Genomic DNA, 25,897 nt, shown 5'->3' on the forward strand with positions numbered 1-25,897 from the left:
AGCTCTATACTGAAAGATCACTCTGGGTGGTGCTCAGGGAACCAGAAGCAGTATCAGGGATGAAACTTATTCCATATGCAAGACAAGCTTTAGCTTTTGAACTATTTATCTGAACTTGGTGTTTATAATTTATTTCAAACTAAAATTTCCTCAGCAAAATTTTCTTGACTTTAAATTTTCCTTTCATTAGCCTGTTCAATTTAATAGTCATTGGTACTTTATATGATATTTCATATAATATTTTAATTCATATATGTGTTCCCTGTCACATAACAGAGTTATATATATTCCAATGTTTTACTTTTTGTATATTATAATATTAGTAAATTTTGGGGCTTTAACTGTCTTACTGTAGTGCTCCCAATTCTCAGAACAATAATTTATACACTGTATATGCTATGTAGTTATCTGTTGAATATATGAAAGTTTTTAAAAAGAACAATGACATGATTAAAACTGTGTAAGAAATTTTATATGATATTGAAGTGGAGAATAAGCTTAATTTAGCTGTGGAGACTAATTAGTCTTATAGTATTAAGGTGATGTTAGAATCAAGGAGAAATGTGAGAAACGCTAATGATTTGAAACTAACAGAATTCTGAAGCCAAGGTGGAAGCATTCTAGGTCATTCTAGGTCATTTGGAATAAGAAAGTACCACTAATGTAAACAAAGAATATTGAAATATGTCAGATAACACTGGGGAAATTATTAATGGATTTTTCTAAGAGGAATTTTGAATATCTGTTTTGAAATAATATTAGTGAGCAGGATTTGGGGATTTGAATTTAGCAGTGAAGTTAGGATCCAAGACAAAATTATCAAGTTATATAAGGATTATTAAAAGTGCCACTTAAAATAAGAAGCTGTTTTAGAGTTAACCTTCACAATCATTCACTTATCTTTTCTTTTTGGAAACAAAAACAAAGAGGCAAGGAGAAGAAAACTAGGAATACATGGATTTGTGAAGACAAAGAAATAAAAGTGTTTAGAAGAGAGAGTGATAACCTATACATGAAGAATAGGAAGATGCTTGACATTGGGGAGCTATAGCGCAGAGGGCAGGGCATTTGCCTTGCATGCAGCAGACCCGGGTTTGATTCTTTCATCCCTCTCGGAGAGCCCAGCAAGAAACCGAAAGTATCCCACCCGCACGGGAGAGCCTGGCAAGCTACGGGTGGCATATTCAATACATGAAAAATAGTAACAAGTCTCACAATGGAGACATTACTGGTGCCCGCTTGAGAAAATCGATGACCAACGGGATGACAGTGCTACAGTGCATATAAAAAAATAGAACTTTCACTTTGAATATGATGAAACTATTTTAGTAGTATTTGAACCTCATGTTTCAAATGCAAGAAGTAGAAAACTTGATTCTTTTAGTGATACAAAGCAGTGAAACTGGGAGACTAAACATATCTTAACATGAGGAAAGGACAGTGTGAGGGGAAAAAAAAAAGAGTTGAATGCATAAGAAGCATTGTGTACTCAGTTGGCATTATGTAAGATATGAGTGTACATAGAGATTACTAAGGAAGTGAAATCAGAGTTTCCAAGTGTCAGTAACTTTCTCTGGAAGTTCAGTAAAGGAAAGCAAAGATGGTGATAAAATTAGCTTAGCTTCAAGTAGAAAAAGTGGTGATTTTTTTTTTTTAGACCAGAGAAAGCATAAGTCTATAGACTGAGCAGAAGGAATCAATGCAACAGGAAAAGAAGACAAATTCTTTATTTAACTTTCTTGATAAAACAGGTAAGTGGAGAGAAAAGTTTGGAAATTAAAAAATTTTGTTACATATGACAATATTATGATTTCAAAAGTGGGCATGAAGTTACAGGCCAAATGATATGTATGCATGTCTAGTATGTTTGGACCATAAATTTGGAGTTGTGTAAATCCCTGAATAGAGAACTACTAGCTCAAGAACTTCTAGCAGTGACCTCCATTTCAAAAATAAAGCAAGGCTAGAGAAATAGTAGAGGAATTGAGATAATTGTCTTGAATGCTGCTGATTCCGGACCACATATGGTCCACTGACTACTGCCAGGAGTGATCTCTGAGCACAGAGCCAGAACCACTCCTCATGCCCAAAAAAGAAAAAAAAAGTTTTCAGTGGAGTAATTATTTTAACTATCTGCCTTTGAAATGCAAAGACATATCCATTGACCACTTGATTTTCTTGCCACCAGATTTATCAAGATGTCAATATACCAAGTGAAAGAATTTGTGTGACCTAATTCACACTTTGAGGGAGAGGGCTAAATAAAGAACTTTATATTCCCCTGTAAAGCTGGAACTGGGGAAATGGGACATTCCTCAGAAGTTTTATGAGTATTCTGATTTATGAAATGAGATATGTAAAAAAATTTTTCATTGTGTTGTTGAAACAAATGTGAATTCTTAATTTTTGTTTGTAAAGTCCTATCACATGCCAGGCTTTAAAATAGTCAAATATATAAAAGACTAGGAGCCAGAGAGATGTGCAGAGGGTGGGACACTTGCTGAGCAGCCATCTGACCTGGGTTTGATTCCTGGCATCCCATTGGTTCCCCGAGTCCAACAGGAGTGATTGCTCAACAAAGAGCCAGGAGTAAACCTTGAATCCACCAGGTATCCCCCAAACACACAAATCAACAAAAAAAGAAACACTAATTACATAATAAACATTCAATGAATGTCAACGTCCATTAGTATTATAAACATGTTTTCTGTCTCTCTACAGACAAATACAATGTTTGGAAAATAAAAGGATCACATTGGTCATTCCGTAAATTATTCTAACTTAAAGGCTCAAGTAATGCTTCAGAAATTTTTGCTGTTAAATGAGAGAAGTTAAGAAAGACACTACTGATTAATTATGTATAGAGCCCATGACTTTCTGTCATTAATTATGTATAAGAATCATGACACATACGTATTAGAGTAGAAGCAATTACTGAACTACCAAGAAATAATCCACCAGAGTCAGTTCAATCCTACACTTGCTGGAGAAAGCATATTTATTGGACTGACCTACATGTAGGAATGAGTTGAATAAGCAAGAGCTTTACCATAGGTAAATGTCCTTCTTGCCTTTTATGGTCAGGTAATGGAGAATGCATTGTAACTGAATGACCCTGTCATGTATTGCTACATTTCAACAATCTGAGAGCTACTCTCTGCTATCTTGTGTGCTCTTATATCAGAAATCACTTTTAGGTTTTCTTTGAGCACCTAAATTAGCTGACAGTCAGGGAATCAATACAGCCTGTTGCACATCATTCAAACCTGCTATTAGTAGAAAAGTCTCACTAAAGATGCGTTTCCTTGCAGGACAGTGCAGAATTGATCACTTCTCTACTTCACAGTGGAGCTGACATACAGCAGGTTGGGTATGGTGGCCTCACTGCTCTACATATTGCTACTATAGCGGGTCACCTGGAGGTAAGTCACAATTTGGTCATGTAAGAAAACAAATCTACCCCCTTATATTCTTTTTAATTCAACCATTTTTAAGTGCTGGGTATTTTTTTCTTTTTGTGTGTGTGTGTTTTTTTTAAAGGTTTGGGGGATTGTGTTCTTTTAAGTTATTGAAAATCAAATTGGGCTTTATGAATGTGCTTTAATAGACACTTCAGTTTGTAACAGTAGTGGCATACGTTAATTAAATGCCAAGACTTCTAGCAATGACAGTGAATGTCAGTTTTAGGGAGACAGATACATAGTAGAGCTGGCAAGGTCCTTCCTCGCCTTGCATGTGCAGACCCAGGTTTGATCCTCAGCATCCTAGATGGTCCCCCGAGCACCTCCAGGAATGATGCCTGAGCACAGAGCCAGTAGTAAGCCCTGAATACTGCCTGTTGTCGTACAAAAAATAAAAGAATTGCTTTATAGAATAAAAACAGTAATAGGTCAATTTAAATGATTAAATTATCATGTATATGTAGTACTTTACAGAGGGGCTGGAGTGATAGCACAGCAGGTAGGGCGTTTGCCTTGCACACGGCCGACCTGGTTCGATTCCTCCACCTCTCTCAGAGAGACCGGCAAGCTACCAAGAGTATCCCGACCGCACAGCAGAGCCTCGCAAGCTACCCATGGCATATTCGATATGCCAAAAACAGTAACAACAAGTCTCACAATGGAGACATTACTGGTGCCTGCTCGAGCAAATCGATGAGCAACAGATGACAGTGATTGACAGTGACAGTGACTTTACAGAGAGTGAAAATATAAGAAAGGTCCTTTACACATGTGTAATAATTTGTTCAATGTCTATTGCCAGATATTGTTTAGAATTCCAAAATAACAGTAGATGACATACAGTAAGTCTCCATATTATGAGAATAACCTATGCAATGTTCTGAGTTAGAAAAGAGGTGTGTTTAAGGGATAAAAGTGAAGCAGTGTGGTAGAAACTGAAAGTAGTGGAAGGGAGAGAAGGGCAGATAGGTGGTTAAAAAACAAATCACAATATGTTCTATAGAACATGGAAAGACTGTAGATTTTGACAAGTTTAATTGTTGAAATTTTAATTTCATATATCCTATGTAGAAAGCATTTTATTTGTTATTTATCTACTCTATGAAACCACATGGAATAGTTTTACTATCACTATCAATTTATAGCTATAGAACCTAGATTCTTGTACTGTGGTTTTCTTTACACATTACAAAGTCAGTGGGAGACCCGTGACTGAGATTTCCAGGCTCACTTGGAATGGGACTGAGCCTCCTTCCTCCAGGTCCCCAGTTTTCCAGTAGCTTGGCAGTCACACCCTTAAACTGCCTCCAGCGCCACGTAATCTCATTAATGGCCAAGATCCAGAGACTGTGAAGTAAAGCTCCCCGTAGAGGGTGTCACAGAACATTCTAGATGACCTCTTAAACTCTAGCCCACTGATATACCCAAAGTAGCACATGTATATTTTGGTTTAACATATATCTTTGTAATCTCTTATGCAAGGGCTTAAATGGCTCAAGGATGAAATACAACAATCTTCACACACTTTCCTCTTATGGTGGTGGGAAGGTGCATGGTGGTGGGGTTGGTGTTTGAATATTATCTGTAATGAGCTATTGTGAACAACTTTATAAAAATAAAATTTTAAAAAAAGTCAGTGAGAATAAGAATTATTCCTGGATCCCTGATAATTTTTGCACATAATCCATTTCTACATTCTCAATTTTGTTACCCACATGTAAGTTTAACCATTTTAAAATGTTATGTTTTCTATTGCTATTATTTTTTAATGGTTAACTTTTTCCCTCTTCATCTTTATGGGACTGGAGTGACAGCACATTGGGTAGGGCATTTGCCTTGCATGCAGCCAACCTGGGTTCGATTCCTCCGCCCCTCTCAGAGGGCCTGGCAAGCTACCGAGAGTATTTTGCCTGCACAGCAGAGCCTGGCAAGCTACCCGTGGCATATTTGATATGCCAAAAACAGTAACAAGTCTCACAATAAAGACATTACTGGTGCCTACTCGAGCAAATCAATGAACAATGGGATGACAATGACAGTGACAGTAATTCATCTTTATTATTAAATTGTGGTTTCTTCACATATCAAGTGATAAACAAAGTGGTCTGTCTATGAAATCATGGGATAGAGCCTATAAATTGGTGAGATTCATTTCTCTTAATGAAGTGTAATTTTGACAGAACACTAGTTCTTGTCATGTTAACATTCCATCCCTTTATTGTATATTATCTTGACATAAATCATTTCATCATCATCATCATCATCATCATCATCATCATCATCATCATCATCCTGTTGATCGTGGAATTTCTCAAGCAGTCTCAGTAACATCTGCATTCGTCCTAGCCCTGAAATTTTAGAAGCCTCTCCTTACTCGTCCTTCCCAATGATACCACATAGGAGGCTCTTTCAGGGTTAGGGGAATGAGACCCAGCATTGTTACTGGTTTTGGCATATGAGTACGCCATGGGGAGTTTGCGAAGCTCTCCCTTGTGGGCAGGAAACTCTCAGTAGCCTGCTGGTCCTCCCAGAGGAAGAAGTAGGGCTATAAGATGGTTCAGGGAGCTTGTTTTAAATCTCTGGGATTAAAGGGCGCGGGGGGGTGGGGGGGGCAGTCCCTGCGTCTGACCGCCTAGCTACTGGCAAATGGGAAAACTGGACCGAAGAGTCCCAGTCCTGATCAGAGCAGGCTTGGAGGTCTCTGCCCTGGGTCCCACACACCTGGGTTCTTCTGCCAGAAACTTCCTGCATTCCAGGGGCTCGTTTGAACGTGTGGAGAGGGGCCCTGAGCATGGCTGTGGCTAAGGCTCCAGAGGTCTTCAGCCTCGGGAGATCTGCCTGGGGCGGGGAGGGAAGCTGGAGCCCATCCCCTTCGATGGGCCCCCGGGAAGACAGCCAGACACTCAGGCCAGAGACTCTCTGCCACATAAATTATTTAGTGAGATTTATTATAAACAAAAGTGAAGTTGTAAGAAAAGTGTTAGTCCTGTTAGAATCATTTAAATGTAAATGTTTTCCAAAAAATAAATGAAGCCAGAGCTAATGTACATGGAAGGTAAATGTTAAGAAGTCTGGATAAAATAATTATTCAAGTCAAACTTCTTCACCTCTTAATGCCAGGAAAATAACAGGATATATTTTGTAAAATGAAACATTTTTTGTTAAGAGCTAAAGTGATTACATTTTTGATCATAGAATTAGAATAGGGTCAAAGCAAGGAAGGTGGTTAAGAGCTTGTTTTTTTTTGTCTTCTGTTCAAATAGCTGTTTCTTGCTTTAAAACCATAATATGAAAGGAAATATCATATTGGTTCTACCAGCCATAAGGAAGTTTTTACCAGAATAATTCCAAATAGACCTTCCTCTTTTACAGTTCTCCATGAGTTTTCCAACTTCTCATTAGCAATTTTAAATTATTCAATGATTTTTATCATTAATTTTTGATATTTTATAAAAATTATTTTTATAATTTTATAATTTATTTCTGAAGCTGCATTTGTTAGGTATATTCTTTATGCCTTTATCCTTTGATCTAATGAAGTATTTAAAGTCACCAAATAACAAAACAATGAAGTCATGTTTTAAATATATATTTTATTTCAATTATTTATTTAAGGTCATAAAGTATAATAATACCAAATTAAATTTATTTTATTTTTCTCATACTCATTCAGTTCTTTCAACACATGCATTTGAATCTCTCTGCTTCACTCAGAATATTACAATAATGTGGAAATGATACAAGAAAATATGGAAATATGGTATAGTTTTTCCTTCTAAAGACTTTATACTTTATAAGCTATCTAGATAAATAAATAGAAAAGAAATTGCAAATGCAATTTGAAAGTAAAATAGAAAAGAAATCATTAAATAAGAGCAAAGTCAAATATCAGAGTGGCTTTATAATTAAGCATAATTAGAAATCAAATAGCTATTCTTTCATCTTCATGAAAGATTATGAACTTGTAAGTGGTAGGAGTTCACTGGGAACAGTGATCAATGTAACTGAAGTGTTAGGGAAGCATTTATGAGAGGAGGTTAAAATTTAAAGAGCAGTGAAAAATCGACAGAGAAAAGAGTAATCATGAGGAAAATTGGAAAGAATGAGGTGAACACAATTATAGGACAGTGAATGTGAAGTCCCTTAAGAGAAATTTGGGTACTAGAAACAAATTAAAGAAACTAAGAAGTCCAAAAAATTTAGTTTAACAAGCAATTGTCATGTAAGATACAGCCCCAAATTTTAGATGTTGTGGTGAATAAGGGCATACTCAAACTCAGAATATATCATTCTTAGAGAGATAAAGAAAAAATTATTTTTTTCCCAATAGACTACGGGGGATGAATTTAGATCATTTGAACAAAAGGGTGATGGATAATTTGAAAAATAATATTTTGAAAAGGCTTTCTTTGACTACAGTGTTTACCATGGATTTCAAAGATGAAAATAGAGATTGAAAGAGTTCATTTGGGAGGAAAAATCAATTAGCTGTAGGCAAGTTGATTTTGTGATGCCAAATTTTCAAGTGGAAAAGTTTGGTAATCACTTAGATATAAATAAATACTATTCAGTAGAGGAGTTGAGACTCGATATAAGCTTTCTGAAATTAGGGATGTTGCTTTTGAACCATAACAACAGCTTAAAGTTGTAACTTGGGTCTAATAGCAGATTAAAGAATGAGTCTAAGAGAAAACCAAAAAGACTTGAGGAATTATTTTAATAGCTATTGAGTAGACACAGAAAGATTGTGGTCCCTGTGATAAGAAAAATACAAGGATGTTGTAATGTCTGAATGATTTGGGATATAGTACATTTCAGTAGATGAAGGATATACTATGTATGTAGTGCAAAAAATTTAGTATGTTGGGATAAAGCATAGTATGTTGGGATAAAATACACACATATTTCATTTACTTAAAATATTAAATATTTTGATGCTCATTTCACTACTTTTTAAAAGAAAAACTCTGACTTAGTAAGGATGGTACAAGGCAGTGGATTTCTGGGCATTCTCTTCCATTAGAAATCACTTTCTTCTGTAACCTACCTTTCTCTGTGAAACAATAACTGATGCTGTCTGACAGGCCGCTTTGTCTACACATATCAAATTCAGACCCTCCATTAGTGTCTCAAGTGTATTTGTCCTCCCATAATTGTGAATTACGTTAAAAAATTTTTTACAATAAAATTTACATTGACTAGGCAGCTGTCTCCTTCAATGAAAAGAGAACATGTGCTGCAGATTCTAGACATGCAGTCTGCAATTTGAGACTCAAATTTAGATTTACTGTGCTTTGAAAAACAGGCAGATATTGGTTGTACTAGGTCTCAATATTTCTTCCTCACTGATTTATCCATCTATCAATACATTTGCATACGTTACCTTATACAAGGCCTAAGATCCTATCAGTAATCAATAAACATATATTATACCTTCTCTCCATTTAGTCCAAGAGACACATAAGTCATATGCTCTCTCACGCATGGAAAATGAAAAATAATATCTAACATTTGGTAGTGCTTTAATATTCACAACATATATCATTTGATTCTCCTGTGAGAAAGCTACCCATAGATGTAGTTTACTAGGAAGAACACTATTAGATTAGTAAGGTTACCTGGCTTGCCAGGGTCATTCAGACAATACATACATAAAATAAATAGAACGTGAACCTGGTCTTCTGCTTTCATATCTTGTAGTCTTATATATAAAATAACATTTATTATCTATGACTCTGGTATATATTTTTAAAATGGCTTACACCCATAAGACACAGAATATCCATAAAACAAAACATAAACAGGAATGTTGTTCAAAATATAAGCATATATATGCAATACATATACAATAAATTTAAAGCAATATTGATTCAATAATAACATTATATGGTACTTAATATGTGGATTTAAAAACGAAGTAAAATAGTGCATATATAAGAACACATACCTAAAGACTACTCTGAATGTAAAACTCTTTACAGATAATCAAATAATTCTAAAAAGCTCTAACACTTTGGTGTTTCATGCAGTAGTTTCTATAGTTATCAAGAGATAAATCGATTAGCTATCTTCAACTATTTGAATAGCAAAAAGAAAAGAAAGTCTGAGATGATGCAATATACAATGCATTTGTGTTGTCAAATGATTTATTTTTTGCAGAAAATTTCACATACTCTTTGTGCAAGTGAGAGTGTTATTTTCATAGTTGAATTTATTCTACCCTTACTTATCTTATTTTCAGATTATAAACACCTATCCAAGGATTGCTTCAGAAATGCTTCTCAGTTATTTTGGAATTTATTTCTTATTTCAAAGAAATGCAATTGATGTTGTTCCAGTTCATTCTTAACTAAATCATCTAAATGTTTCAGGAGAGGGTTTTGTTTATCAAGCAGTCTTATACTCTCTATAAGTTATTTCTTTTGTAATGGCTTTGCTTCTCTCCCAAGGCAAAACAAGTGAATGGATAGAATTATAAAATACGATTTTATAAACTCTCTCCTGTCCCTCCTTCATTCCCTTCCCCTCAATTCTCCCATCATTCCTCTTTTCTCTCCTCTTCTCTCTTTAAAAGAAATAATGTGTTCATGAGTTTTACAACTAAAGATTATAAAAAAAATGTTTCTAAGTTTACTGGTAAATAGAGGTCCCTTGTAAAGTTCATCTGGAATCATAAAAATACAAAAAATAAATAATAATAATTAAAACACTGAAGTGATAACTATGTGCTATTCATACTATTTAAATTAATTATCATCTGAGGTTCTGTTCTCATTTTTTACTTAAGAAATCAGAGGCACAGGGAAGTTAAAAAGCTTGTCAGGGCTGGAGTGATAGCACAGCGGGTAGGGCATTTGCCTTGCATGTGGCCAACCCGGGTTCGATTCCCAGCATCCCATATAGTCCCCTGAGCACTGCCAGGGGAAATTCCTGAGTGCAGAGCCAGAAGTGACCCCTGTGCATCGCCAGGTGTGACCCAAAAAGAAAAAAGTAATAAAACAAAACAAAAACCTTGTCAAAGGTGCCAGGATTAATAATCAATACAGCTCGTATTCATGTGCTATATAGTATCAGAACTAATTCACGCTCTTGGTGCTGCACTGCCCTCCACTAATCCAGCCACCTCTCAGCCCATCTGACCAAAGTGTAAGCTTTGCAAATAGTAGATATAAACTTACTATGCAAGTGATTAAAATTATTCTAAGCTCTATATATTTTCTCTTTGATACTTTTGCATTTTATTTTAAGCAGCTCTGCTATGACAAATTTTAGATGCCATATAACTCACTCATATTAAAGATCATTGTACCACTGTATCACTGTCATCCCGTTGCTTGAGCAGGCACCAGTAATGTTTCCATTTGTCCCAGTCACGTTCAGGGTCAGGGGAATGAGGCCCATTATTGTTACTGTTTTTGGCATATCGGACATGCCATGGGTAGCTTGCCAGGCTTTGTCGTGTGAAATTCTGCATCACTCTCTTCCAAGAGCTTTGTTTTATAGTCTTTGGATCTTGGCCATTGATGAGATTGCATGGCACGGGGTAGGGGTGTGGACGCAGGGCCAGTTTGTGGGTGTGACTGCCAAACTACTGAAACACTGGGGATCTGGGTCGAGGAGTTCCAGTCGTAGTCTGAGCAGACTTGGAGTTCTCAGCCACAGGTCCCGCATACCCACGTTCCTCTGCCAGTTCCTTCATGGGTGAGGCTTGTCCTAGCATATGGAGAGTGGCCTTGAGCATGGCTGTGGCTGGGTTCTGGAGGTTTTCTGCTGCCGGGAATTTGCTTGGGGCAGGAAGGGAGATTCAACCCACCCCTCCCCGAGGGGGCCTTGGTGAAGACAGTCTGGCACGGGGGCAGAAGATTCCAAATATTAAAGATATAGTTCAATACTCATAGTAGCTTTGAAAATTTGTATAATAATCACCACAATCTAATTTTAGAGTATTTCATACTCGAAAAGCAAACCCAATATTCAGTAGTAAGCAACCCATTGTACTCCTCACAAACCAGACCTAGACAACCAATAATCTGTCCATCTTTACAGATTTGTTCTGGGAATTTCATTTAAATGAAATGATATAACATTGGTTCTTATGTCATTGACTTCTTTTTTAATTACTGTATCATTTTTAAAGTTTATTCATATGAAAGAGATTGGCTTATATCTATATCTAAATCAAGCAATAATTTTACAACTATGCAGAGCAAAATAGAAAAATGTATTTAGAGCCAACAATGTATCTGGGTCTTTTAACTATTCTTTTATTTGTATTATAAATTGATGCTGAAGATAGTCTTGAACTAAAATTTCAGGTTCTCAAAGTGTATTTTGTAATCAGAAGCATGTATTGAAATGATCAGGTTGGGTCAACCCTATTCAAAACAGTGATCATATAGCCCTTAGTCCTGAATGGGCATAGGATCTGCTAATTGTAACTAGGCACCCTGATGAAAGATAGCAACACCCCTGGCTAACAAATATCAATATACTCATTAAAATATTTTAGTTTACTTCTTTGTAGTAAGAAATCTTAGTAATTCTTACAGACAATAAATCTTGATGTTGAAATAAAATTCTACATTGGCCTGTGTTATAGGATCATCAGGAAACATGTTAGAAAATAAAAGATCCTACCTCAGCTCTACATAAAATCAGAATTTGAAAATGATCCCCGGATGATTTATATACTTAATCAAATGTAAATGGCACTATCCTCAATAGTATTAGGAGAAATTAAATTTAACAGTGATATCTGGGAAGTGATAAATTGAAATCATGAAGGAATAATGGGATAATCTTCATTGGCTTTGCAGTTTATGTTGATAAATTGTATCAAGTGTATGTCAACATTATATGTCAATTTTTTGTTTTGGTTAATCCTAATTCAAGTGTTTCAGGATTTTTAAAAATTATTTTTATTATTATTTTCTTTGTGTGGGGGGGGTTGGGAGGCATACCAGGATGAGCTCAAGGCTATTCCAAGTATAGTACTTTAAGATAGCTCCCAGCTGTGCTCTGGGGACCATGAGGTCAGGATTGGAATCAGTCTGAGTCTTCCAGCATGCAAAATATGCACTCCAGCCCATTGATCTACCCCTCTGATTTTAGTGACTTTTATTTTTGTTTCTAGGCCACACCAGCAATACTCAGGGTTTACACTGGGTGGCGCACTCACGAATCATACTTGGAAGCGCTTGGGTGACCTTATGTGATGCCAGGAATTGAGTGTACCTCAGTCATATGAAAAACAATACCTGCTATACTATCTCTCTAGCCCCCAAGAGTTACTAGTAGTTTTAGTGACTGTGACTCTTAAAGCAGCATTTGAAACTTGTTTTATAATCCAGAATTGTAATTGCTCACTATGCAAAATATATGCCTAATTCCATGGCTCATATCATTGTGTGCACTTCTTTAAGTATTACCTCTCATCTATCCTGGGAAGTTCACACTGGTGATGGGTTTGGTAATGGAATGTTGTAGGTCAAAAACTCAACTATGAGTAGTTTTAGTAATTCACAATGCTTAAATAAAATAAAATTTTGAAAAAAAATTATGCCAAAGTTTGCTAGTTTAAGTTTGAGATGTACAAGTCTTAAAGTAAACCTTGACTGTGCTTATAGTCTTAAATAACTAAGACTTAATTTAGGTACAATACAGCTTCTTCTTTAGCTTCCAAAAGAGGCATTCTCAGAAATTGAAACCAGAAACGATGTGCCCATTACCGAATGTGCCCTGCATTGCAGAATGCTCTCTATTAAATACAGAGGCTGTCCCCTAGAATCTAGGTTTTTGGTCTAGTGATCAAGAGATGATCATAGATTATATACCATAATCACTGATTTTATGGTCTCAGAAGTAATAAATTAAACTTGTATCAGTTTTAATGAGTGGTGTAAGGGGATACTAGCTTGAGTATCTGTTTGTAAAGCCCTTAATCATTGTCATAGATTGTATTAGATATTATTAAACATTAAACATTACTTTCAGTGTTAGGTTAAAGAGCATAAACAGGCCAAGCTTATAGGCTACTAAAATGTAAATGAGATGCTCATCAGCTTGCAACCCTGGAAAATGATGAAAGAAACATTACCTGAGAAATTTGATTCTAAGATTACTGCTAATCAAATCAATGAGAAATTTCTTTGTAACTACTTAGTGATTTGTATGAGTTTTACTCTCCACATCAATTTTTGTAAGTGCTGAATTTGATTTCTCCATCCGCGGTCCGCCATAGATTTTTAAAAGAATTATGCTTGGAGGTTGAATGTAGCAAGGTAAGTTTCTTGCTGGCATGCAGCTTTCCCTGAACTTAAAAGTTTTGATAAACAATTCTAGTGCCCCACTGCAAGCATCTTTAATCTAGCTAAACTTTTACTTTTTACTCTGGCCCAAAGCCAGTCATAGGATACATAGCCTTAAATCTGGACTGAGCTTTCTTAGTTTCATAATTATTGCAGGTCCTCATTTCTGGTAAATTGCTGCCAGAAGCTCCAGAATTACCTCCTAAAAATGTTCATCTCAACTATGTATGAAATTTGGGAAAAATTAATTCCAAAATATGTACATTGAAGAACAAGAATCACAAATATTTTATCTAAGGCTATCAAGATTATTTTAATTAGTGGCCAAAATGTAGCTTCTATATTTGCTACATACTGTCATTATCCTCTTATATTTCATATGCTAGTTTTCTTACTTCGGTGACCCATTTCCCAATATTCTATGGTCTATTTTAGTTTTTTAACCATTACGAAAATTTATCAGATTATTTCAAACATGAGTTTTATAGCTGTCCCTCTTATCCAGAAGCTTATGGATGTAAAATTATACCAAACAAAGGGATTTTGCGATAATGATCCTGCCTTACTATCTTTATAGACATGGATACTCATGCTCATTATTTTGCTATATGTGCTCTACATTAAATGAATTGTTTTCCCATTTATATGCCCTACGGGTTTTTTAAATTACATTCTTTTTAATTTTTCACTCTAGGTCATCCTCAGAGTTCAGCACAAATGCCACCTTCAGGAAACATAGATTCCCATGCCTTGAGGGATGGCTATACTTTTAGAATATAGCACTTTATATCTTTTATTGTAGAATTTAGATTGATGGTTTGATAAACATGTATTTATTTTATAAAATTATTAATACATATCTTTCTTTATATATGAAAAATACTTAAGAGCCCTCATAAGTTTCTATATTGAGCTTAGCATATTATAGAATTTTTACAATATTTTTCCTGAATGGTTCATGATTATTCAAGAATTGTGGAAATTGCACATGACATGGACAATTTTTCTCCATTTCATAAAACAGAATATATTATAATATTGTTCATGAGAAAAGTTGCATATAAAAATCACAAGCAATATTTATGAATAATTCATACAAAGTACTCACAAATTCTATAAAATTATGTAAGGATATAACCCATTTTAAAAAAATCAGTATTTTCCTTTGAAACTTTAATACTAACCCTCTGTCTTTACCTCTTTTCCCTAGTATCTTTTTACATATTTAAAATATAAAGGAGGACTTTGGACTCAATATAATGACAATATTTGATCTAAGAAAAAAAATAAAGAATTCTAATTTATTCTACTCCAACAAAGAAAGTCCAATATACCCATAAGGAAGTATCATTTGTCTTTAAGATCCTCATGTCTCTCTTTGTGACTTTAGCTGAACTTTCCTAATCTGCATTCTGATCAATAAGTTTGTCTCCAATCTAACATGAGAATTGTGGCATAAAATCAGTTACTTGCCTCAGTCCTGTGCTATCACACAGATTCAAATCTGGTAGTTTGTGACCAATTTATTAACTTTCCAAGTAAAAAAAAGTTATTTAATTATACATATTCCCCTTAACCAGCCTTAGATTTACATACTGCATGGCTGTTCCTCTTCCAATTTGATTTGCAGCTACTAATCTAATAAGAGGCTACCAAACTGCATAAATTTCACAGTGATGATGCTGAGTATATTTTCCATAAGAGGTAGTTATTTGACATAAATGGTATCACTCCTTCTGGAAACAATTCAATTGTACAGACACTTAATGAATAAATAAATTATAGTATTTGATGCACAGTAGTATTAGCTATAAGAAAAGATGTAATTTTTATATTTTGCTAAAACATGGGTGGAAATTGAGAATATATGTTAAGGTGAGTTAGATAGAAAAACACAAAAACAGGATTATATTATTTATATATGGTAAATAAAGAAGGTAATCAAGGGAATTGACATTGTTCAATAAAAATTTCCCTTAGAGAATGACAACAGAGTGAGGTACCAAAAGATGAGGAAATCAGATTAAAAGAATCTTATGTGCTGTGTGCAAGGGTATGGTAGATTTTTGAATGCTGAATAAATAAGGAAGGAGTATGTGCACATAATGGAACACTATTTAATTATAAAAAAAGACAAAATCTTTTGTAACAATATGGACATACTAGAGTATCAAATTGTTCATTTGATATTAAAATATCTCACATGTGACATAAAGATGCAGAGCAAGGAAACAGACAAAAACAAAGAAAGCAAATGTGTGAACTCAGGCCTAATTGCTGACGTTTCCAGACCAGGAGGGAGGTGGGGAATTGAAGAGTGGAAATATATCACAGATATGTGTGGGTCTGATGGACTGTGATTGAGGGATTTGGTATTTTGGTGGCGTTTGCAGTGTCATAGCATATTTTAAAAATATGTTGAAGTGTGTAAGATAACATTGGGTTTGTCCCTTCAGCCTTTCTGCAGGGAACTTAGTTTACTTTAAAGCAATGTCCTTTCTGTATGGACACAAGAAGACAGATAATATTATGTTTTTGTAACTTGGGGGTTGATTGGCTCCAAATAATATTTACTTCTGGGCAACTGTTTTCTCAACTCAGTTGCCCTTAGTTCCTAGCACTCCAGAAGGAGGGTCCCAATGAAGGACTGAATGGACCCAGGGCAAGCTGTGAGCTACCCTGGCATTGAAATGAGCCAGGCCAAAGCACCACAATACTCAACTATAAGTTGAGAGCATGGCCATATACAAATGCTGTCATGATCCAAAAGTAATGACAAGACTAGGACCCTGATGGGTTTAGGAAGACTGACCTGGCCTGAGGACTGTGGTCTGGAATATATAGTGAGTTGTCTTCAGGAAGAATCAAACTTTAAGTCTGATGTATCTATTACTGTGCTCATACAGAATGACATTGCTAGAAATATTAGAAGTAGATTTACTACAACTAATTAAGTGGATTACTAGCTGAGGAAAGAATAAAGCAACACACCCTGGATGGAATCCTACCATTAAGCAGATCTCCTAGTAATCTGGAGTAATCTCCTTAGATGAGATTTTATCCTTCAGTTAATCCTGAAGGAATGGTTTTACCCCTCTTTGTTGATTTGTTAATGTTCAATCCACCTTTGTATCACCACCCTATGTGATTTCTATATAAACTAAGACTGTAAGAGCAGAGGGGGTCAGAGTCAGAAGTAAGGGTCAGAGTCAGAAATGAGAGTGAGAAGGGCTCCAGAGATAGAAGCAGAAGGGCTCCAGAGATAGAAGCAGAAGGGCTCCAGAGAGAAAGATCAGAAGAAGAGAGATCAGAAGAAAGATTGGTAGAGAGATCGGAAGAAACTAGAGGAGAGACTACAGAGACAGAGTCAGAGATAGAGAGACAGACAGAAGAGAGCACAGTGGCACACACAGAAGTGGAGCACAAAGGAGGAGCCTTCCTGATCCGGTTCATACACAGCAGCTCAAGAGCACCGAACGAGAGCGGTGAGAGAGCCTGCAAACACACATCATTACACCCCTTCTGCACCTGCCTTTATATTTTTTACAGGAGTGAATCAATAAACATACCTAGTCATGTAAACTAACATAACAAAAATAAGAAAATTATGTCACCTTGCAATGATGTTATTTGTATATTTTAAGTGAAATCTATCAAGATATTTTCATTTTCATTGGTTCCGTTGCCTTAATTTTTATGTTCCATTATAAATTATAAAATTAAACTGCAATTTCAGAGATAATAACAATAGATGTACCTGTTCAAATACAGTAAAATATAGGCATAGAGCAGATAACTTGATTGTTGTTTAAAAGATTTAAACAACATAATAGAGTCATGTAATCTAAATAGTAATGAATTATTACAGTGAGATTTGAAGAATCTTGGTTATTTATATAATTTTGAAGACAAGCTATAGATAAATTCTTATGTGTGTATATCTGTCGTATCACAATTTAATATAAATACACAACTTCAAATAGATTATAAAAATTTATCAAGCTATAAATTATGCTAAATTTGATCATTCAAGTTTGGGAGATTTTTTTAGCTACCATAAATTTGAAACTGATCAATTATGTTTTAAGTATATCTAGCTAAATCATCTTCTCTACCTTTATTTCATTTTAAATCTTTACATCATGTCATAATTGAGTTTGGGCCATGAAAACTGAAACTTTCCCATGTACAATATTGAACATGCTCCCATGCACATTTTGTGGAAGAACCATAAAGGACATCACATCACATCATCAAAATAGTGACCTCTCACGGCTAATGGCTTTAAAATATTTTAGTTTCAATTATAACTCTAAAAAAATTAGAAAGTGTCCATCTTGGCTTATAAAAGAACATTAGCTTTTCTTCTAGCAATGCCATAAATAAGACAGCAATTGACAGATTTATTGTTGATCCACGTTTAATTTAAACTTGTTTTGGAATATAGGAAAAGAGGTGAAAGGAAAGTGACATGTTTCAAGAGATATATGATCTGAAACTCTATACTATATCACTCATTTTAAATTAAGACCTGATATTATTCTTCCTAAATTATATTAGAGATAGAAGTAGGGTCTGTTATCGTGAGGGGGGAAACAGAAATAAAGAGCTTCTTGAATCATTGATTTTGTGAAACATGTCAAATTATTTGCCACCATCAATAAAGCAGCCTCTATCCTGAGGTGTGCTGACAGTTTCTGACCTTTTGTGTTTGGATGCCTGTGAATACAGACTTCTGCATCTTTACAACAAAATATTAAAGTTTGTTCTTTTTTTGTAAAGTATTTATCAGTTTGTATATGCTGAAATATCTTTATATTGTTATTTTATGATGCCCAGTATTCTGCATACTAATAAGTAGATTTTAGTAATCTTGAATGTTTTATAGAGGAGATGACCAGATGAATAGTATAACATTGACTAAACTATTGGAAAGTAAAATGTAGCTCCGATTAAACCCACTACCTGTGAAAGCAGATTTTGTTGAGTGTTTTCAATACAATGATTATTTTCTAAGAGATGAGACACTGATGATCTCTTTATAGTCACAGAATAGCTCCAAGATAGGAAGTACTATTATTCTCATTTTATGGGTGAAAAAACTAACATATTCAATTGGGTATTGGAACTCTTAAGGTGAAAAAAAAGCCACAAAGACGAACAAACAAACAAACAAACAACAAACAAGAAAACCCACATGGTGTGAATACAAATAGAATGAATTCTGAGTCTATCATGTGTGAAGCCTTGAGTAAGATCCCCAGTACCACATTGACCTCCCTTTTATTCCTGCCAGTACTATCCCTGGGTGTGGCCTTTTTGACCCTGGAGAACTTGAGGAATGAACAATCAGGTCCCCACTTCCAGGTTGAAAATTAAAGGTAACAGCAACAGGACCTCCCTGAGCACTGCTGGGGGTGGACCTCTGGAAAATATGAAAAGAAACAAATCAATAAAAATATGTTTGTGTCTGACCTTGGGGATTTAAAATAAAGAGAATTGGAAAGATGATGCTAGAGACAGTTTCTTTTTGGTGAAACTTGTGTGTCAACCAATAGAAAGGAAAGAAAATATTTTTTAGAGTTTATTAAAATGAAATATTCCTTGATGTTCTTATACAAACAAATCTATTAAGCTAAAGAAGCTACAACTCATATATTACATAGAGTTTTGTTTTCTTTCATTTTAAATCAGTTTCTCAAATTTTTGAGCTTATTTATAATTCACTATTCTGTATATTCATATTTATCATTTTACTAACCACATTAATGTTGAACTATCTTTTTTATCCTATTTTGTAGACAGAATTAAGTGGAATGTGTCTTAATTTTAGAAAAGCAAAAACCTAATCAATCTATTGGATATCAAGGAATATGGTAAGAAAAAGTAACACTTCTGAAGTGACTTACTTATCTAAAGACATATTAATTCCAGATTGTGGGTTATAGTCTTATATTGTATGAGACACTGACGTTAAAAAGACCTAACATATTCACAAAGTCAAATATTTTATACTGTATAAATAGTAGTATCAGATTTCTACTACTACTAGTATCAGAGTCCTGGGCTGCCTTGCACTCGGCCAACCTGGGTTTGATTCCTCCGTCCCTCTCAGAGAGCCCGGCAAGCTGCTGAGAGTATCTTGCCTGCACAGCAGAGCCTGGAAAGCTAACCCTGATGTATTAAATATGTCAAGAAAAAAACAACAGTAACAACAAGTCTCACAATGGAGACATTATTGGTGCCCGCTCGAGCAAATCAATGAGCAATGGGATGACAGTTACAGATAGTGATCAGATTTCTATCTTTTTAAACAGAATTTGCAAAAATTTTAGCAGAACTGACCTCCAGCCAATGTTAGTTACTGTCCCTGATAGAAATTTCTTGAATGGAAATGCAGAATTATGTCAGTATTAGCACTGAAAAATTGAAGCACCTACATAATTTGCTAGAGGACAAAGTGAAGGTCAGAAGATTATCTGGAAGGAAACAAAACGGTCAGATCTTAAGCCTGGATCTTTCATACTCTAAGTTTAGTACATCACTCTTTTTTTTAATTTATTTTTTTATTGAATCACCATGTTGAAAGTTACAAAGCTTTAAGGCTTAAGTCTCAGTTACATAATGCTCGAACACCCATCCCTCCACCAGTGCTTGTATTCCACCACCAAGAACCATGGTAAACCTCCCACCCCACCCCGCCCTGCCCCCCGGTCCCCCACCCCATCTGTGTAGTTGGTAAGTTACACTTTACTTTCTCTTTACCTTGATTACATACAACAACAACAACTTTTTCACTTAAATATTTAAATCGATTTGAACATGATTAGTCACAATGCCGCATACTCCAATTTCGAGCAGACATCAGTTTTGAGGCAGTAAAAAGTATTGGCTAAGAGCACATGTGTACTCTGAAGACAACAAAATTTAGGTTTAAATCTGTTTTGTTTTTTGCTTACTCTCTGGTTAGCCTTGGGTAAGCACTTTCCACTTATACCTTTCTTTTAAAATATTTACATTTATTTATTTATTTATTTATTCATTTAGAGTTCGTGGGGATCATACCCAGAGATGTGCTCAGGGGGACTGTTCCTGACTCTGGACTCGAGTCACTCCTGATAGTGTTTGGGGAATCATACGGGCTTTCCAGGGTTCAAATTGGACTCAGTGAGATGCAAGGCAAGAACTTGAACTCCTATACTTTTGTCTCAGCTCCTCATAATAATTGTAACTAAAAATGTAGTGCAATGAATGACATCGATATAGGGAATTCTGTTTTCTTTAGTTAGCATAGGTAAGCTCAAATGATTAAAAAGCATAACCATACACTTCTATGAAATTATATGCCAGAATTTCATTAATGATATAACTATAGAGAAAATATACATTGCTTGTTTTGTTTTGTGGTAATGTTTATATGAGTCCTACCTTATACAATTTTTGAATGAAAAATTTTGTATTGCCAAGTGTAGGCACTATGTTATATGACAGATTTCTAGAATTTATTCATCTAGCATAACTAAAACTTTGTAGCCTTTGAACAACATCTGCTTGCTTCAGCCACCAGTCTCTGGCAACAGTTATCATATTGCTGTTTGTAGGAGTTTGGAAATTCAAGACTTTGACCTATAGAAAAGAATAAATACCAGTTTGACCTATTATGACTCGCTTGTTTAACTTGATCTTAGGTGTTTCAAATTCATCCATGTGAAAATGCTAAGATGTATGAGTTTCCCTCCAGCCCCCTAGCTTGCCTCCTTGATAGACAAATCCTTGTTTGGTTGTTGTCATTTGAATGCATTCTGTTTTATCAGTTCTGAGTTTATAATATATGGTATACCACACCTCTAAACTGCTGATGTGTCCAAAGCCCCTGTCCCCTTATCCTTTAACTTCACATCTGCCTCTTCTTACTCCTCATACCCCCATCCTTCCACTTCATTCCCAGTTCTATAATCTAAGGACCAGGATAATCTAAGTATCCCCAACTTGATATCTTACATTTCCTTGCCCTGTTATCCTATATATCACAGATAAACAAGAATTTGTCTTTCTTCTTCCCATTTACTTGGCTTAATATAATGTTCTCCAGTTTTATCCAAGGTGGAGAAAATTGCATGACTTCCTTGCAGCTGCTTCCTATAGCTGCATAATATTTCATCCTGTGTGTGTGTGCGTGCATGCATCCATTTGAGTGTGTGTGCGTGCTTGAGTCTGTATGTGTGCACGTAAGCATTATACCTTCATTATTCACTCAGTCTTAGTTGGATATCTTGTTTTATTTCATATCCCAGCTATTTTGCTAAGTGCTGCAATTTTATGACACCATCTTATATACTCCTCATATTACTTTATTGATGATTTGAAGTTAGTTTAGTCTTTACTTAAACTTTATTGGTGAGAAAACTGAGGTCTAAATTCATGAACTCACTCACACTAAATTTTTACAGGCATTAACAGTCAGTCTAAATTCTAACTCAGATTTTATAACTTCAAAGATTAAGCTCTTTTGTGCGTGCGCACACGCACGTGTGTGTGTGTGTGTGTGTGTGTATGTGTGTGTGTCGGTGGCGGTGGGGGGGCACACCCAAAGGAGCTCAAGACTTGCATCTGGCTCTAATACCATAGATTACCACCAGTGGTGATAGAGGGGCCACATGCTGTGCCAGGTGTCAAACCAGGGCTGGCCATGTGGCTTGCAAGGAAAGTACCATGTCCCCTGTACTATATCTGTGACCCCAAGACTAAGCTCTTACTCAACATTCTGGATAGAACTTCATGGAGAAAACTCTTGGAAAGATCAGGAAGCTAATAAGAAAAAGTCCATTGCTTATGAATATTTTTTTCTCTTTATTTTTTCTTTACAGTTTAAGGTAGCCTAATGTACAGTACTGTTAATGATAGGGTTTCATGCAAAACTTAATTCATCACCACACACCCAATGGTCCACTTTTCTTTACCACTACTCTATTGTTTCCCCCCCCCAACCTAACCTCCCACCCCCACCCCCCACATTCCTCACATTCCTCTACTGGAAGCTCATTCTCAGTTTTGTTGTTTGTGGTCCATGTTATATTCCATTTTTCTCTATATCCTACATTATTCAAATATTATTCAAATTCAAATTCAACAAATATCACTTCATGCTTTTTCTTCTCCTTGTATATTCTTCTGTATTTCAATTTCTTAAAGTTGCTTTATTTTACAGAAACATTCTCCAAGATTTGTCATTTATAAAATTAAGTTTTTGAAAAATAGACTTCCTGCTATCTTTTTTGTTTTTCCGTTTTCCTTTAGCGAAAGGCCAAAATGGTAAGCTAAAGGTGTATCTCAAAGAAAGTAGGAAAGCAGGAAACTTATTTTTTTGTTTTTTGGACATTCAAAATAAATGTTTTCTTGATTGGTTCTCAGTTCCTAGAGCACTGAAAAACTACTTTGTTCACAAATAAAAATTTGTCAAATCTATTTGTGAAAAGAAATGCTACATTTTGTCATTTTGTTTCTTTCTTCCTTCTCTGGTGTTTGGGTCACAGCCAGCTATGCTCAGGCTTACTATAGGTTCTCAGGAATCACTCCTGATGAGGACTGAGGGGTGCTGTATATGGTGTCAGGGGTGGAACCAGGGGTCAACAGTGTGCAAGGTCAAGGCTTCACTTCTGTACTATATCTCTGGCGCTTTTTATTTGTTTCTTATTAGTTGATATATCATTAGTTTCAGCTACTGTCCAATACCTAAATATTTTTGGTTCAACCTGTACTGTTGCACATTGTCTAGAAACAGGTACATTATTTGTCTACTTAAGAATTTGAACTAGTAGTTTTATTCATATCAGTTACTGAACACATACTTTGCACATCCTCATAAAAATATGTGGAGCTCCTTTATAAAAAGCAGTAGAGATAAATTTAAGACGGAAATATAGCAGCATTAAAACAAACCTAGGTGCAATCTAAGTACAAAATCCTATATATCTTTATAAGTTGCACCACATGATGCTGGCCGTACTTATTTAAAATAAAATTTAATGAAATGCTCTTTGTACTCAAATAGTAATCAAATTAAACAGTGAGAGTGGAAAATTACACATGTATGTACATAATGAGATGTATAGATATAGAGATAATTGTTTTTGTTCTGCCTACTTTGGTTAAAATGGAAAGGAAAAGCCTGTTTAGTTAGATAAGAATGATGATAAAGACAGTCTCTTAATTTATGTGTAATAGTTTTCTAAAGCTTTGGAGAATAATTTGGGTCATTCATAGTTTATCTAGGGAAATAGGTCAGATAAAAAAAAAGCAATTAAAATTTGTTTCAGGTCTCCACTTCACCGCTGCCCAATCATAAAATAATCATGAAATGCTCTTTACTAAAACCTTTGCTAATTGTGACCAAAATGCAAGCATACTGAAGGATGTTTCTTGAAGAAGACACATGAACTCATTGGAATGCTTCATTGTACAAATATTTTATATGCTTCTAAAATATTACATATGCTGTAAATATTATTGTAATATATATTGTAAATATTACAAATATTATACATGCTTCTTTAATCTTTGCATCAAATTGTTCATGAGAAAAATTAGGCTCTGTTTTGATTTAAAAAATGTTATTTTGTCACATAGTGAAAAAAAATTCACACGAGTAATTTTGCGAAGATATTATAAAGAAAATATAATCAGAGAAAGAGAATATTCCACTCTTGGTCTTGCCTAAGTATCATTCTTAAGTCTATTTCAAATAATATTTTATCCTAGAACCACTATAACTGAATAATAAATTTATTGTGTATTTAAAATTTGTTAATTATTTCAAGTATAAAAGTATAATTTTAACATATTTCCGTTGACAAATTAATACCTATATTTGTATATTACAGTGTCAGAGAGTTATTAAACTAGACTAGAGACTCAATTATTAAGTATTATGGCTTTGCCTTTCAATATATTTTTGACAAATATGAACACTTTTTAATTTTTATTTTAATTGGATCAGTAAAAAATACAAGATGTCTTGCTCCATTATTATTGCTTCCCTAGAGGCACTTTGGCAGCTATGATTATAACTAAACTTCTATGATCAAATCTTATACCCTAAAGACAATGGAAAAAATTCCCTCATTGTTTCTCGCTCCTGTGAGTTTCATAGTTTCTGATAATTTACAAACCCTAAGAGTTCTGTTCTCTGTTTAGACATTATAAAACTTACCTTGACATTTGTAAATTTTCCTTAATATTCTGATATTCTTAATTAATAAATTTTATATTGTATATGATGTAAATAATGAGTAAAGAGAAAATTAAGTCAGTAATGTTGATCAATCATTTATATGTGAGCGTTGTCTAGTTGTGGTAAAAATTGAACGATGAATAAGGTATACCTTAAAATGTCACCTAAGAGCTTGAAATATTGTAAATAACCCAGAAATTAGAATATAATTATTTATAAGTAAAATTATATTCAGTTTAAGCCTCATATAGAAGACAAACTATCAAATCATCTCACTAACATAAAATTGTCACATGGTAAGGTTGATGAAGCTCACCATATAGTTATGTATGTTAGAATAGGTACAGGCTCCTGTATTTTTTCACCTTCAACCTATTGACATAGAAGGCAGAGTGAGACTTTTAAAATGAATATCAGTTCTGGTCATTTCTCTGTTCCAAGGGCTTCCTACTGGGTCTTTCAGAGTATTTTTTCATTTCCATGAGCTATGTTTGAGAGGTTATTTCTCCAGTTCCTGGTCAACACTTGTTGTATTCAGACTTTTTAAATTTTATTCGTGCCTATAGGTGTATATTAATCTCATTGTTATTAATTCACATTTTCTTCACATTTTCTTCATGAGTTGATCATGTGTTTGCTTGCATACCATTTGTATACCATTTTGCTGAAGAATCTTTTCAAAACCTTTTGCTTGAGATTATATTCCACCAGTATATTTAGAAGGTGTTTTTACCTGTGTAGAATTTTAAATATTTTTCTTTTAGTACTTAAAACTACAATGCTACTATTGTTTCATTAGCTTTATTTCTGACAATAGGTATGCTGGTTTTTGAAGCTTTACCCTTCAGTACATAACATGTGCTTTATCTATGAATGTCTTTTTAGTATTTTATCTTTTT

The 25,897-nt window shown here is 34.7% G+C and overlaps 1 protein-coding gene across 1 annotated transcript in view; it reads left to right on the plus strand.

The window, feature by feature from the left end:
- Positions 1–25,897, plus strand: part of TNNI3K (TNNI3 interacting kinase) — a 302,459-nt gene that overhangs the window by 40,072 nt on the left and 236,490 nt on the right. The window contains exon 5 of the mRNA XM_004603345.2: positions 3,312–3,422. Coding sequence (XP_004603402.2) covers positions 3,312–3,422 — 111 coding nt within the window. The remainder of the gene's footprint in view (positions 1–3,311; positions 3,423–25,897) is intronic.

The sequence above is a fragment of the Sorex araneus genome, chromosome 5 (genome assembly GCF_027595985.1).
Source record: "Sorex araneus isolate mSorAra2 chromosome 5, mSorAra2.pri, whole genome shotgun sequence".
NCBI classification, from domain to species: Eukaryota; Metazoa; Chordata; class Mammalia; order Eulipotyphla; family Soricidae; genus Sorex; species Sorex araneus.